This window comes from Lepidochelys kempii, chromosome 1, assembly GCF_965140265.1.
Source record: "Lepidochelys kempii isolate rLepKem1 chromosome 1, rLepKem1.hap2, whole genome shotgun sequence".
In the NCBI taxonomy this organism is placed as follows: Eukaryota; Metazoa; Chordata; order Testudines; family Cheloniidae; genus Lepidochelys; species Lepidochelys kempii.
The window spans coordinates 52771828-52787104 of NC_133256.1; the positions used below are offsets into that span (position 1 = coordinate 52771828).

Here is a 15277-nt window from a genome sequence, read left to right on the forward strand (position 1 = left end):
CCCAAACATACAAACACAAGAGGCAGAAAGAGCTTTAAACTTTTATTCTTCCACTGCTCAAACCACTCACCTCTAAAGAGTGAAACTGGATATAACTTAAGGTGTTTTGCCCTACAGATATTTATCAGTTTTCTTTCTGGTGCAAAGAAATGTGATGCTGACAAGCAGATTTCTAACACAGTTTGCACTCTAATTATTGCAACAAAAACAGAGTCATATATCTCTCAAATGACAGCTCTGCGCTGTGCCTGCTTTCTCAGCACCTTGGGGCACTTTTTTCCTTAACCTCCTCCGGTTTTCCAGCTTCACCGTCCTCCCTCCCTCCCTCTCTCTCCATTAATTTCTCTTTCTTGCCAATTATAGACAACTCCTCTCCCTCTTTTAGCTCTGAAAAGAAAAGAAAGTGCCCCCCACCAATTCTTGGATTTATTAACTCATAGTTCCCCTGAGCAATTCCTAGGATTGTTTCCTCTGCTCTAGGCGGTATTTTGTAGAAGCTGCAGTAGGCTGGAGTAGTTTCATTCATTGGAAGTGGGGAATGACGCCTTGTTAAGGATGAATTTGAAGGCAGTAAAAAAAGGAGGACTTGTGGCACCTTGGAGACTAACCAATTTATTTGAGCATAAGCTTTCCTGAGCTACAGCTCACTTCATCGGATGCATTCAGTGGAAAATACAGTGGGGAGATTTATATACACAGAGAACATGAAACAAGGGATGTTACCACACCCCCCTCTCCCCTGGCAGTGCTGGAGAATTTAGGTAGAAGGGAGAGTCCTCTCCTTGCTGGAGAGTGCTCGGACGGGGCGAGACTTTCCCTTTGCAGAGAGGGATGGTGGGGGGGCAGCGTGTGTTAGCACCCTAGGATCTGGCTGCTGGGCTTTCCCAGAGTTTTTACACCCTCCCTGCGCTTGCAGGACTCTGTTTCCCCTGCTGCCAATGGCACGGGGAAAGCAGCCTTCCCAGCTCTCGTTTGTTGCCAACCCTCCAAGTCGGGAGGGGGGGACGGAACTCCGCTGCTTTTCCCGCGGCGACCCTCCAAACAACCTGTTGCAAGGAGAGGGGGAGGGGGTTCGGGCCTCTCGCCACTTAGACGATTGGCAACTCTTGCTGACCAATCCCTGCCGCCGACAGCACTCCCGGGAGTGCTTATTGGACAGCGTGGGGCGAGAAGGGGGGGAGCAGGGAGGGGTTTCGCAGCGGGCTAGGGGGCGAGTTTATAACGCAGCCTGCTCGCCGGGCTGCGGAGCGGCAGCTCGGGCCCGGGGGCTGCAGGCAGGGCAAGGGGGCTTGGCTGCGCCGCGCGGGCTGAGACGGGACTCGCTTGGCTTGTGCTCGGCAGGCAGGGACCATGCAGGGCAGCCCCGCCGCGCGGACTCTGCTGCCCGCGCTGCTGCTGCTGCTGCGACTGGCGGGCAGGGGCGGCGGGGTCCGGGCGCAGCAGCCGCCCCCGCCGGGCAGCCCCGCGTTCTCCTACCCCTCGGCGCTGGGACCCCCGGAAGACGCCTCCATCGTGGTGGCCAACCGCGGGCTGCGCGTCCCCTTCGGCCGCTCCGTCTGGCTGGACCCGCTGAGCGACCTGGTGCTGCAGGTGCAGCCGGGGGACCGCTGCCACCTGCGCGTCTTGGACGACGACCCCCTGTGGCTGCGCCCGGGCCGCCTGACCCCGCCGCGCTTCCCTTGCGACTTCGGCCCCGGGGAGGTGACGTACTGGCACCTGGGCTCCCGCAGCCCGTCCCGGGACCGGGTCCGCCTGCAGCTGCGCTACGACTCGCCCAGCCGCGCCGTGGTGCTGCCGCTGGCGCTGGAGGTGGAGGTGCTCTTCGCCCAGCTGGAGATCGTCACCCGCAACCTGCCGCTCACCGTGGAGAGCCTGCTGGGCACCAGCAACGCGCTGGACGGCCGCAGCCTGGAGTTCGCCTTCCAGCCGGGCAGCCAGCGCTGCAGGGTGGGCGCCCTGCCGGGGCTGGGCGGGCTGCCCCGCTACGGGGAGCTCCTCAGCCTGCCGGCTGCCCCGTGGCATGCCTCGGCGGCCGGCGCCCCGTCGCCCTCGCTCTGGTGGGAGTGCGAGGAGTTCCTGCGGCTGGGGCTGCGCTACCGGCACGCGGCGGCCGGCCGCTCCCCGAACCGAGACTCGCTGCCCCTGGTGGTGGAGCTGCGGGAGGCGGCGGGCGCCGGCGCGCTGCTGAGGCGGGAGCATTTCCAGGTGCTGGTGCGGATCCGGGCGGGCGCCGAGAACACGCCGCCCCGGCCCAGCTTCGTGGCCATGCTGATGATGGAGGTGGACCAGTTCGTGCTCACCGCCCTCACCCCGGACATGCTGGCGGCCGAGGACGCCGAGTCGGCCCCGGACCTGCTGCTCTTCAACATCACCTCCCCCTTCGGGCCGGGCCAGGGCCACGTGGTCAGCACCGACGACCGCAGCCTGCCCATCGCCTCCTTCAGCCAGCGGGACGTGCGGGAGCTGCGGGTCGCCTACCAGCCGCCGGCGGAGGACTCGGCCCGGGAGCGGCTCTTCGAGCTGGAGCTGGAGGTGCTGGACCCCGAGGGCGCTGCCTCCGAGCCCTTCGCCTTCATGATCGTGGTGAAGCCCATGAACACGCTGGCGCCCGTGGTGACCCGCAACACAGGCCTGGTGCTCTACGAGGGGCAGTCGCGGCCGCTCTCCGGCCCGGGCCCCAGCCCCAGCCTGCTCATCAGCGATGAGGACGACCTGGAGCAGGTGCGGGTCAGTGTGCTGGCGGGGCTGCGGCACGGGCACCTGGCCCTGCTGGAGGAGCCCCTGGCCCTGCTGGGGGAGTCCCAGGCCCGCAAGCACTTCACGGTGGCCGAGCTGATGGCTGGCCGCATCATCTACCAGCACGACGGCAGCGAGTCCCCGCTCAGCGACAACCTGGTGCTGCGGCTGGAGGACGGCGGCGCCCGGCACCGTGTCGAGTTCCTCTTCCCCATCACCCTGGTGCCCACCGATGACCAGCCGCCCCTGCTCAACGCTAACACGGGGCTGTCCTTGGCTGAGGGCGACATGGCCCCCATCCCCGCCCGTGCCCTCAGCGCCACTGACATCGACTCAGACGACGCTACACTGCGCTTTGTGCTGGAGTCCGGGCCCGGCGCAGGGCAGCTGCTGCTCCGTCAGGCCCAGCCACCCCCGGGCTGGGAGGGTGAGAATGGGGGCTCCCCCTGGAGGAGGGTGCTGGGCTTGCCTGGGGATCCCCCAGTGTATGAGAGGCTGGTGAGTGAGTGGCTGCAGCAGGACATTGTGGAAGGGCAGCTCTTCTACCAGCACATCGGGCACCCCGGTCCCAGGGTGGTGCTGGACCAGTTTGTCTTTAGGGTCCAGGATGACAACGACCCACCCAACCGCTCTGGGCCCCAGAGCTTTGTGATCCGGGTGCACCCAGTGGACCGCCTGGCCCCAGTGCTTCATGGTGGCAGCAGCCTGCGTCTGGTGGTGGCTGAGCAGCAGGTAACCCCACTGCGGAGGAAGCACCTGCGCTACACAGATCAGGACTCTGGGGACCGGGAGATCCACTACACCGTCACCCAGCCCCCCACTGACACAGACTCCAACCACCCCGGGGGGGCCAAGGGCACCCGCCTGGGATCACTGGTGCTGACTGATGACCACTCAGTGGAGGTGATGCATTTCACCCAGGCCCAGATCAACCACCACAAGATCTCCTACCGGCCCCCACAGCAGGAGCTGGGGGTGGCTCCCCGCCTGGCTCAGTTCCAGTACCGGGTGGAGGATGCAGCTGGTAATGCTGCCCTAGGCACCTTCACCATCTACCTGCAGCCCATAGACAACCAGCCCCCTGAGATAACCAACAGCGGCTTTACTGTGTATGAGGGGGGAAGGCATGTGCTGGGCCTGGCTGAGCTGGATGCTAGTGACACTGACACTGAGCCCACTCACCTTGAGTTCACCCTGACCCAGGCTCCCCAGCATGGACAATTGCAGCTCTCTGGGCACAGCCTGGCCATGGGAGCAGCCTTTGGTTTAGAGGATATTAAACATGGCAGGGTGGTCTATGTGCACAGTGGTGCTGAGTCTCACAATGATGCCTGCAGTCTGGATGTGACTGATGGGGTCCATGTGGTGCCCATCACACTGAAGGTGACCGTGCACCCTGTGGATGATGAGGTGCCCACCTTACGGCTGCCCCCAGGGACACTTGGCTCCTACTTGGACGTGCTGGAGAATGGTGCGGCTGAGATCACCGCTAATGTCATCCAGGGCACGGATGAGGATACGGATGATCTGATGCTGACTTTCATTGTGGAGGACCCTCCCCAACATGGGGACATCCTGGTCCAGGGTGTGCCTGCAGAAAGGTTTTCCCAGAGAGACGTGCTGGATGGGGCTGTGGTATATGCTCACACAGGTGGTGAAATAGGGCTGCTGCCTAAAGAAGATACTTTTAACCTCACTCTTTCTGACCTGTCTGAAGAGTGGAGCATTGGGGGCAATGTTGTTCAGGGAGTTTCAGTGCTGGTGACCATCCTTCCTGTTGACAGTCAAGCCCCTGAGGTTTTTGTGGGGGAACACTTAATGGTAGTGGAGGGTGACAAAAGAGTCATTACACATGCCCACTTAAGGGCTGAAGATGTGGATACACCCAGTGATGATATTCTGTGCACCATAGTTGCTCAGCCCACCTCTGGTTATGTAGAGAACATCTCTCCAGCCCTAGGATCTGAAAAGTCCAGAGCAGGTACAGCTATAAGTGCCTTTACTTTGAAAGACCTCAGGCAAGGGCACATTTTTTACGTTCAAAGCATCCATAAGGGTGTGGAGCCTGTTGAAGACAGGTTCACTTTCCGCTGCTCTGATGGCATTAACTTTTCCGAAAGGCACTTCTTCCCCATTGTCATTATCCCAACCAATGACGAAGAGCCTGAAATCTTTATGCGAGAGTTTGTAGTGATGGAAGGCATGAGCCTGGTTATTGATACTCCCATCCTCAATGCAGCAGATGGGGACATCCCTGCTGATGAACTGACCTTCACTATCACTAAGTTTCCCAAGCATGGCCACATTGTGAACCAGCTGATCAATGGGACTGTCTTAGTGGAGAGCTTCACCCTGGATCAGATAACTGAGAGCTCCAGCATTATCTATGAACATGATGACTCTGAAACAAAGGAAGACAGCTTTGAGGTGAAACTCACAGATGGTAAACATGCTGTAGAGAAAACTGTGCTCATCATGGTTATTCCTGTGGATGATGAGACACCCAGAATGACCATCAATGATGGGCTGGAAATTGAAATAGGGGAGACTAAAATCATTCACAACAGACTACTGAAGGCTACTGATCTAGATTCTGAAGATAAAACCTTGACTTACGTTCTAAGGTATGGGCCAGGACAAGGGCTCTTACAAAGAATAAAACTTTCAGGTGGGGTTGAGAATATCACTCTTGGAATGAACTTTACCCAAGATGAAGTGGACAGAAATTTAATTCAGTACATGCATTTTGGCCATGAAGGTATTCGGGATCTTATCAAATTTGATGTTACAGATGGGATAAATCCTCTCATTGACAGATATTTTTATGTGACCATAGGTAGCATTGATATTGTCTTCCCAGACGTGATCAGCAAAGGGGTGTCCTTGAAGGAAGGGGGGAAAGTTACACTTACCACTGATTTACTGAGCACCAGTGACTTGAATAGCCCAGATGAGAACTTGGTTTTCAGTATTACCCGGGCACCTGTTCGTGGCCATCTCGAATGCACGGATCAGTCTGGGATGCCCATCACCACCTTCACTCAGCTCCAGTTAGCAGGCAATAAAATCTACTATATTCATACCTCAGAAGATGAGGTGAAAATGGACAGCTTTGAGTTTGAAGTGACTGATGGTTATAACCCAGTATTTCGCACTTTCCGAATTTCCATTAGTGATGTGGATAATAAAAAGCCAGTGGTCACAATCCATACCCTGGTGGTGAGCGAAAGTGAAAATAAACTGATAACCCCCTTTGAACTGACGGTGGAAGACAGAGACACCCCTGATATGTTGCTTAAATTTATTATCACCCAAGTGCCGGTTCACGGTCAGCTCATGTTCAATAACACCAAGCCGGTTACATCCTTTACCAAACAAGATCTGAATGAAAATCTTATAAGCTACAAACATGATGGCACAGAGTCAGCTGAAGACAGCTTCTCTTTCACTGTTACAGATGGGACCCATACTGATTTCTATATCTTCCCTGACACAGTGTTTGAAACAAGGAAACCCCAAACAATGAACATTCGGATAATGGCCGTGGACAATAGTGTACCCCAAATTGTAGTAAATAAGGGTGCCCCTTCTCTCCGTGTTTTGACCACTGGCCACTTGGGTTTTATGATTACCAACAAAGTGTTCAAAGTGGAAGACAGGGACAGCTTGCATGTTACCCTCAAGATCAGGATCACAGAGGCTCCTCGCCATGGCTTCCTGATCCATCTGGGAAAAGGCAACCATAGTATCACTCAGTTCACACAAGGTATTTCCGTGTCTGGTACTCTGTCTTTAGAGCACTGGAAACATGCATGCAGGAATGAAGCATACTTAATTCTGAAATAGTTGATCCCAGAAAGAGCCTGTTCACAGCGTTAAGGGCCTGATTCTTTTTTTTTTTTAATGTATATTTGTGGTAGTGTCCAGGTTCCCACAGAGAACAGCTACCAGTTGTGCTCGGTACTATACAAAGCGAATGAGAGAGACTGGGTGGGTGAGGTAATATCCCCCAATATTAGAGAGGCAAGGTAGGTGAGGTAATCTCTCTTGTTGGCCCAACTTCTGTTAGTGAAAGAGACAGGCTTTCAAACTACATGGCTGAAGAGCTCAGTGTAGCTGGAAAGCTTGTCTCTTTCACTAACAGACCTTGGCTCAGTAAAAGATACTGCCTCCTCTACCTTGTCTCAATAATACTGTGGGGCCAGCCTGGCTACAGTAACGCTGCAGACAAAAACGGAATAAGACTGTGCTTGTCCTGAAGATTTTACAATTTAAATAATTCTGCATCCTGTATTCATGTTGAGTATTCGTTACTCAAGGTCTTAGTCTAGCTACTCAACATGAGTACAGGTTACAGGATTGGTCCATAAAACATTAGAAACTCATAACTCTTTTCCCTCCCTCCCCCCAAGTTTTCCTTAGAAAATAATAGTTGACTGCTCCATTAGTAACTATCCTAGTCTATTTAAGGCACTGGTCATGTACTGCCTGGGTGCACTTTACATAGTTTAAAATTATCTCTAGGCCCAGGGAGCAAATATCTCACTACTACCTTATTGCCCTAATTGCACAAACTTTAAATCACCGAGTCTCTGTGGTAAAATAAGAGGTAATGTAAATATTTTAAATTATGTCAATGCTGCTTAGTTTTGTAAACTGTACTAGGTGGCATAGTTAGGATAGAACATATGTGGTTTCCATGCACTGAAATAAAGCCTTAAAACAAGGCTGTGGAATAACCACCTTCAGTCAAAAAGGGTGTATTATCTTTCCACTGGGGAGCTTTCAATATTATGTTGTTGTTAATTAATAGCTGGCTGAGTAAAAGTGAAATGGTGCTTCGTAGAGCCTTAGGTGTAGTGAGTTTGTTTGCTTGAGTTGCAGATCCACCAAACAGACCCCACAAACCTTACATATTTTGACTGAATGCCAAAGGTATCCCAAGAGTTGCAGTGATGGGCAAACTTTTTTTTTTATTTTTATTTATTTTTTTTTAAAAGAAGCCCCAAATCATTGCAATATGGCAGGAAATTCAAGCTGCCTAAACTGTGGGAACCAACACAGCTGATGTATAAAGAAACATTCCCAGTGATGTTTTGTTAGGACTTTTTGAAGTGGTGAGTATCAGGGAGAAGTACAGAGGAGTAGGGAATATGCACTCCTCTGAGTGGAAATATTCCTTTTTAAGGGCCTTGTCTTACATTTGAGATAGACTGGGTCATGTGTATTCCTAGGAGCAAACCACAGCACAGCATTCCAGAAAGCAAGGAGGCTCATTTGTGAGAATACTGACAGCTTGTTACTGCCTGCCACTTGGTCGGCCCACCCACCTTGTTTGACAGATATGCAGCCCTCTGGCTGCTACATCCTGCATAGCAGAAGAATGGAGCGTGCTGGAGGAAGAGATAGGATGTGTAAGAGGCTAAGCAGTGAAATTCTGCATGCTGTACGCAGCAGGGTGTATAACCCTGGTGCCGTATAAATGGTTGATTATTATATTATATTATATTATATATAAATGGTTGATTATTATATTATATTATACCTAATCCAGACATTTGCAGCTATTGGGGAGTGCAGGAGTTACGACCCTCCACGCTTCCCCACAACACACCCATGCTACGGTGTGTCTGCACCTGGGCTTTTCTGCCAAAAACGTTCCACTGTTGCTACCAGCTGCTGTCTCCAACAGCGGTGCTGATGGAGCTAGTGCTAATGTAGTTAAGGCTTCAATCGGGCACCAGTGTTTTTAAGTGCAGTGTGTGTGTGTGTCCCTGTTCAGAGCAGGTTTATACAGCGTATTTATTAAAATGCCAGTGGCCTCCAGCACCTTGTCTGCAGTAGTCTACCACCGGTGGTAGGGGGGGAAATAAAAAAAGCCTCGCACAGACTAGGTCATGTAGGCATGCAGAACAGTCATAGGACGGAGAAGCATGTGCTTCCAAGAGGAGGGAGGCAAACCTGGCAGGTGCCTTCAGGTGAAGAAGAAAAACATGGGAGCAAGAGGTATGGGTTGGGGAAGGTAGCAGTTTTGGGAAGGAAAGGAGCAGTCCCAAAGCAGGGCATTGGAGGAAACTCTAGGCATTGTGAAAGGCATGGGAGGAACTCCTGGTTAGGGACAGCAGTTTTGCAAAATTGGAAGGCCTTAGTCAAGGGCAAGTGTAGCCTCTCAAGTGAAGAAGGATGACATCAGCCCTGCTGGGAAGAGGGAAGGGGAAAAAGGCCTCACTTATAGGAAGCGGCAGGAGTATTAGTAAGGCAAACCTGCAGGTGGAAGATGTGGATGAAAGATCATTGATGCTCCCTTTTGCCCCAGATGCCCTCTTCACCATTTCTCCTACTGGGGGTGTGGAGAGGGTTATCAGTGCTGAGGAGCTTCAGCTTCTTGGCTAGACTTAGAAAGTTTAAGTTTCAGCAGCTAGTAAGAGAAGCTTACTCAGTCTTGTAGAGTGGGGGCCTGGACAGAATTCTGGGCCCAATTCGCTGATGCCCTGCACCTTGTGTAGTCATGACACTGGCATGAAGTCTGTAAAACATTACCAGATCCAGAATGGGTAGCCTTCTGCACCCTGTTCACTCTCATGCGGCACTGGTATAAATGATTACACAACATGCAAGGCAACAGCCTTTCTTTCTTCCTGTTGGACCTCTCCCATCTTTGGGGCCCACTGAGTACAGTTCTCCCCTCCCCCTTTTTTAGACTGTCAAGGGTCAGTTTTGACAATGAGAGTTTCCTGTTACTGACTCCATGAGTCTCCTACTGCCATCTATTTCTTTTTTTATCTTTTCCGTTTTTAAGGGCCCCATCTTGCAACATACAGAGAATCTCCTGTGAGGAGCTGAATGCCCTCAACGTTCATGAATGTCAGTGGTTGCTGATAAAGCTCAGCCTCTTGCAGGAGGTATGCAGCAATTTGAAGGCTCTGGTCCTAACCCCTCTTCCTTACCTCCCCTCTCCTCCCCCCCCCCCCCCGGGCCATTTTATTGCCATGAGTCCTAGCCTTAGAGCTTTAGCTACAGGATGGTGAACCAAGCATGGGGGAAGACGCTTCTGCCCACATTGTTTTCCCATTCTTAAGATGGTGCCTCCATAACTATATTAATGAACAGACTGATCTGATAGAAAGAGAGAACTCCTCTGATTTCAGATCCACTGTGCTTTAGCAGCAACTGCCCCAGTGGGGAAAAATATTAGTCACACAATAACTTTTTGTATACTATTTGGGAAGGATACTTTTTCCGTAGCTGCTAATATTTTGCCAAATGCTGGAAAGAAAATCACTCAAATATTTCAGATAAACCACAAACTCCAATTGAAAACTCCAGAGTAGTAATTGGACACATCACGCACTATAGGAGTTTGCACTGATAGTTGATAATCCGGTTCAGGTTTTCTCCCTGCGCTATGTCTTCCTTTGCTCAGGTACAGAATATGGGTTGGTTTGGGTTACTAAAGGATGTTAGATATTTTTCTTAGATTTACATTAGGTAGCATCTTGCTCACGTGAGTAGTCAGTGGACTTCATTAGGGTACAGTGGGGTCCTGGTCCATATCTGGGGCCCCTATGCACTAAAATAATACAAATAATTAGTCACATGAGTAAATTACAAGTTAGCAAAGTTGAGCCCCAGGTTAATAAGTTCCAAGATTTTGCAAGCATACAGGATTGCTTTTTGCTCTCGCTTCCTCCATACGCTTAAATATATTAATGTAGTATAAAGAAGAAGAAAAAAGGATAGCAAGATAGAAGGATCAAATGTTCCCAAAACAAGCCCAACTAGTGTGCAACATATGAAAATGTATAATAAAACTATTTTCTATTACTCAAGTTGATTCAACTTCAAAGCATTACTTTCTGTTGCTTGATTTATGTATGTATTTATTTATTTATTTTCTCCATTTACTTTTACATAGCTTGCCTTAGGCTTGCAAGGATTTTAAAGGTGGAGAATGTATGAAAACAAAAATCTCTCCCCCAGCCAGTAATTTCAAACTCTTTCTCAGTTCCACTGAGGACAAAAATATTTACTAAGAAAATTGCTTATGCATAATCGCACAGCACTCATCTCTGCAAGTTAGGGCTGGAATTTGTTCATAGAAGATAGTCATTAAGATTAGATAATTGACTATGAACAGGGGAACTCTATTAACAAACTGCCAAGTCTTTTCCATTAAGGAAAATAAAATGTATGTTGCTTTTAATAAGCTACTGTTTTTTAGTGTTCTGAACATGCATAGTGCTATATAAGTGCTAAGTGTTATTTTAGGGCCTACTCAATCCAGTTTGGTTAGCTTTGATTATTAGAGGCAAGAGCATGACCTGTAGCTCTATGGGTGTGCCAGGGAGTGAAAGCAAAAGAAGCCCATCTGACAACTGTGTACAAAAATAGGGCACAATTCTCTGGGGCACATAATATCCCAAAGGGGCCAGTGACGAGGGCTGATCCGTTGCCTGATCTTTAACTCTAATACACCTGCCAACAGATCTGGTACTGTGAATGGGATTTAGTGAATGGGCTGCAATCAGAATTTTTCATCAAAATTCCTCCCTGAACCCCCTCTGGGGTGGTATTGCTCCACACCTTTCCTTGTTGAGGCAAGTACTTTTGAAAGCATTATCTCTCTCTCTTTAAAAAAAAATATATATAAATAAAATAAAAGTACATTATTGGGGGGAAAAAAACTCATGACAATCAAATGAGTTTGGCTTAATTTTAACTGGAAAATCAAATTTCTAATCTTGTATGGCTAACAGATTTGCCCTTGCCAAAGAGAAAGCTATAGGATTGCAGATCAGGCCACAATTCCAGAAACTGTTCAGCAAGAGTTTAGCTGAATTTGTAGTCACAAAGGAATGCATCACTGCTTGCAACTAAGGAAGTGCTAATGTAACCAAATGAGCTATGGAAGGATAATGTAAGTTCACTCAAATAATTCTAATATGTATTTAACAAACAGAAAGAAAGACATCCATGTAGGATGCTTTATCTAATTATATTTTTTGGTGGATGTTATCGTTTTAGGAGCTGATCCTGCAAGCCTTTATGTGGGTGCTTGGCTTTATGCATGTTAGTTCCATTGACTTTAATAGCACTACTTGTGTGTGTAAAGTTAAGCACTTGTGTAAGTGTTTGTTTGTAGGATCAGAGTTTTAATTTTTTGCCACATTGACATGAGGATATTCACTTGCAACCTCTTTATTACTCTAGGAGTTCTTTGTTGGAGGGGACCTCTTGAGGTCCCTTCCAACTCTGATATTCTATGATTCTACGATAAAAGAAAGTAAAAAGATATGTACTAAAGATAATTATTTAACATAAAAGATACATGTCTGGTTTTTGAACTATTATGCAGAGGGGCACACAACCTGCTTTTGACATGTTTTTACCAACCACATTTACCACAAAATGCTTTTGACATGTTTTTACCAACCAATACGCGTCCTGACTTGTGGGGAGAATCTGTACGATACTTGAGTTCCACTTAAATACTATTACTTTCTAAAGTTTTGTCTAAAATTGTTCATGATATGATGCCCTGTATGATTGGGAGAAACAAAGGATTTCTCTTTCAAATTAAGTGACAAGGACAAGTTTGTATTTACTAAAAAAATGTCACCCCATAAAGAAACTAGAAAACCCATATTAACAAATAACTGTTTTGCCTTTTTTCTCTATTTATTTTGCGGCAATTGATGTTCCAACATCTATTAAACTAAATAAGTTGAATGCTCTCTTACTTTAATTTAACTGAATTTGTCTAGGTTTTTCAGTGCATCACTAGTGTTTGAGTACCTCCTGTTTATGATGGCTCAGTTATAAAGATTGTAAGCCATATTGTGCAGAGTAGATGGTCTGTAGGAAGGATGGTCTAGTTACAAGGGCACTGTACTGGGATTCAAAGAACTTAGTTGGTTTCACTTCAGTTTGGTATATAAGTAAGGACAGAATTTGGCTGCATGGGGCCAGTTTGACATCAAACACATTGCATACAGGCATGTTCAAATTCAGTGCAATAATTAAAATGAAAAAAACAAGTTTTACCACAAATAAGGAAAGACATGAAATAATGCAATTAAAATATGGCATAAAATAATTGTTTAAGTTTTATAATTTAATAAAAGCTTGTTCTAAGAGTAAATTCAGAGGATGGATTTGAAAGAGGTAGGCAAGTAATGTGGGTTCTAGGATCAGTAACCTTGTTATTATTGGCATTCCTATGTTGTGCACTTTTAGGTCACAATAATCTATCTTGGCTCCTTCATTCCCTTTTAGTCTATACAGTGCACCTCCTTGCAACAGCATTCATTAGTGTTGGTAAGCAATGGCAATAGGTTTCCTTTGAGTGTCAAGATTTTCCCTAGTTGTACAATCAGAAAGACTGATCCCTTTTCTCCTTTTTTATTGTCCAAATTGTTACTGGACAGCTTGTTGATCCAGAAAACCAATGTTATACAGTGGTCTGAATGATCATGCTTGACACACGACATGTAACTGTAGTGGACGCTAATTCTGTACGTTAGCATATGTTTCAGAATGAGTGGCAAGGCACTCAGGACCAGTTCTGCAGCCTTCATCTGTGTTGAGTAGAACCATATTCTAGACTACTTACAGAGTGAGGTACTAGTCAGCATCAGTAACAGTAGCAGAAGTAGTGATGATTTCAGCTGAGCAAAGTGCTACACAAAAACAAAACAACACCCCTACCCCCCCGCCACGTAAAACCCTCACCATTGACCGTACCGTCTTACCAGCACTCATAACACACATGTATGCACATTTCCTCTGGGTTCTGTTGATCAAATATATATAAATAGGAAAAAAACAGTTAACTTTGCTTTTTAAAACATGCAATCCATTAATACTGAAATCCTCTGACTCCTAAGGGTATGTCTACACTGCAGTGTAAGCCTAGGCTTCTGTTTGAACTCGGACTCAAACCTAACCCCCCTTCCATGTACACATAAATCATGCTAACCCAGGGTCCCAGGACCCCACGGGGATGAAGGGTCCAAGCCTGAGTCAAGCCAGGATCTATTGTTCAAGCCATATTGCTTTGCAGTGTAGACACAGCCCCACTGGACTTGTGCTCTGGGAGTTTGCCGAAAGTATCCCACTATCCCCTGGGCCAATTTTCTTTGTCCTCTGGACAGTCAAGTTTGGTGGACAGTCAAGTTTTCCCACACAGCCCCACAAGTAAAGGGCAAGAATTAGCCACATTTTGGGAAGGCACTAGGAAATCTGGGATGTGGGTGGTTGGACTCGGGTCTAGATAATACGTTGTAGACTCTGGAGTCTCAGGTTGGGACCCAAGGTTCAACAATTCCTAGCCAGGGTGGACACTCAAGTCCTAGGTTAACAAACTCAGTGTCTCCAACTCAAGTTCTGCTAACAATGTGCTAACATTGCAGGTTAGACCTAACCTAACAGTGAAATCAGACCTCTGATGAACAAATTAATGATAACTAAGTGTTCCTATTCAAACTGTTTCTGTTTACATTTAAGTTAAAATGTGTTTGTCTTGACATTTTCCAGCTGATATTGATGACATGAAGATATGCTATGTTTTAAGAGAAGGTGATAACGCCACTAATGACCTTTTCCATTTTACCGTTGAAGATGGTGGTAAGTACTCAACTTCTAGAACAGCTTTCTGTGGGTTGAACTACCTTGTGCAGATGTTTAGGTTAATTACAGGAAGCTTGTGTAAGCTGTTACTTCACTAGCTTCTGTGCTTTTCAGTATTGTGGACTATTATTATTGTGGCTACAAAGGAATGGTAACTATATTCAATGTGAAAATACTTAGACTACTATGGTAAAAAGGTGAAATCCTCAAATCCCACATAAAGCTCAAGTTATGGGGCTTTATGTGGTTTTCCTGCGTATCCCCAACCCAGACACATAGTTGCAGCATAATCTCTCTGTAATTACTGCACCAGTTTATGAGCTGCAGTAGTGACTGCTGCCCTTCAGAAGTCCCATGCTGGGGTTCCTGATCACGGGGCCCAATATCTCTCTTTGCACTCTCCATTAGTACCCGGCCCAAGCCAGGGAAGCTAATGATTCAACCAGCGGACCAAATTTGGTGATGAATCTTGGTACCGTGCCATCTGAAGCATGTTGTGCATATGCTAAGAATCTTAGGAGCCATCATGGATCCAATCTTCTCAGCACACAGGTCGTGTGGAGTCCCCGTTCTGTGTATCCTTCCCCTCAAATCCATCGGGGTTTGGTCACATGCAGGGCCTTACTCAGGGTGATCAGTAACAAATGAATTTCAATAACTGAGAATTTGGAGGTGGAAAATGTTTCTATTTAAAATATATCCAATAGTTGCTCTTCAGCGAAAACGGCTTAACAGTACATAACAAATATTGATACAAGATTTTGGAAACAATATGTGTGAACATAGCTAACATTTTATCAGTGAGTTACATTTTAAGAAATGACCAGAGATCTTTCTAGGTGTAGATGTCCCTATGGCATGGTAGGTGATTAAGTTAGGATGCTTTAGTATATTTTTCAATAAATTAAATTGC

The 15277-nt window shown here is 47.7% G+C and overlaps 1 protein-coding gene across 3 annotated transcripts in view; it reads left to right on the forward strand.

The window, feature by feature from the left end:
• Positions 1-1232: 1232 nt before the first annotated feature.
• FREM2 (FRAS1 related extracellular matrix 2) overlaps positions 1233-15277 on the forward strand; it is a 222782-nt gene continuing 208737 nt past the window's right edge. For all 3 annotated transcript variants that reach the window (XM_073342495.1, XM_073342500.1, XM_073342508.1), the window contains exons 1-2: positions 1233-6502; positions 14272-14361. In XM_073342495.1, coding sequence (XP_073198596.1) covers positions 1351-6502; positions 14272-14361 — 5242 coding nt within the window. In that variant the 5' untranslated portion in view covers positions 1233-1350. The remainder of the gene's footprint in view (positions 6503-14271; positions 14362-15277) is intronic.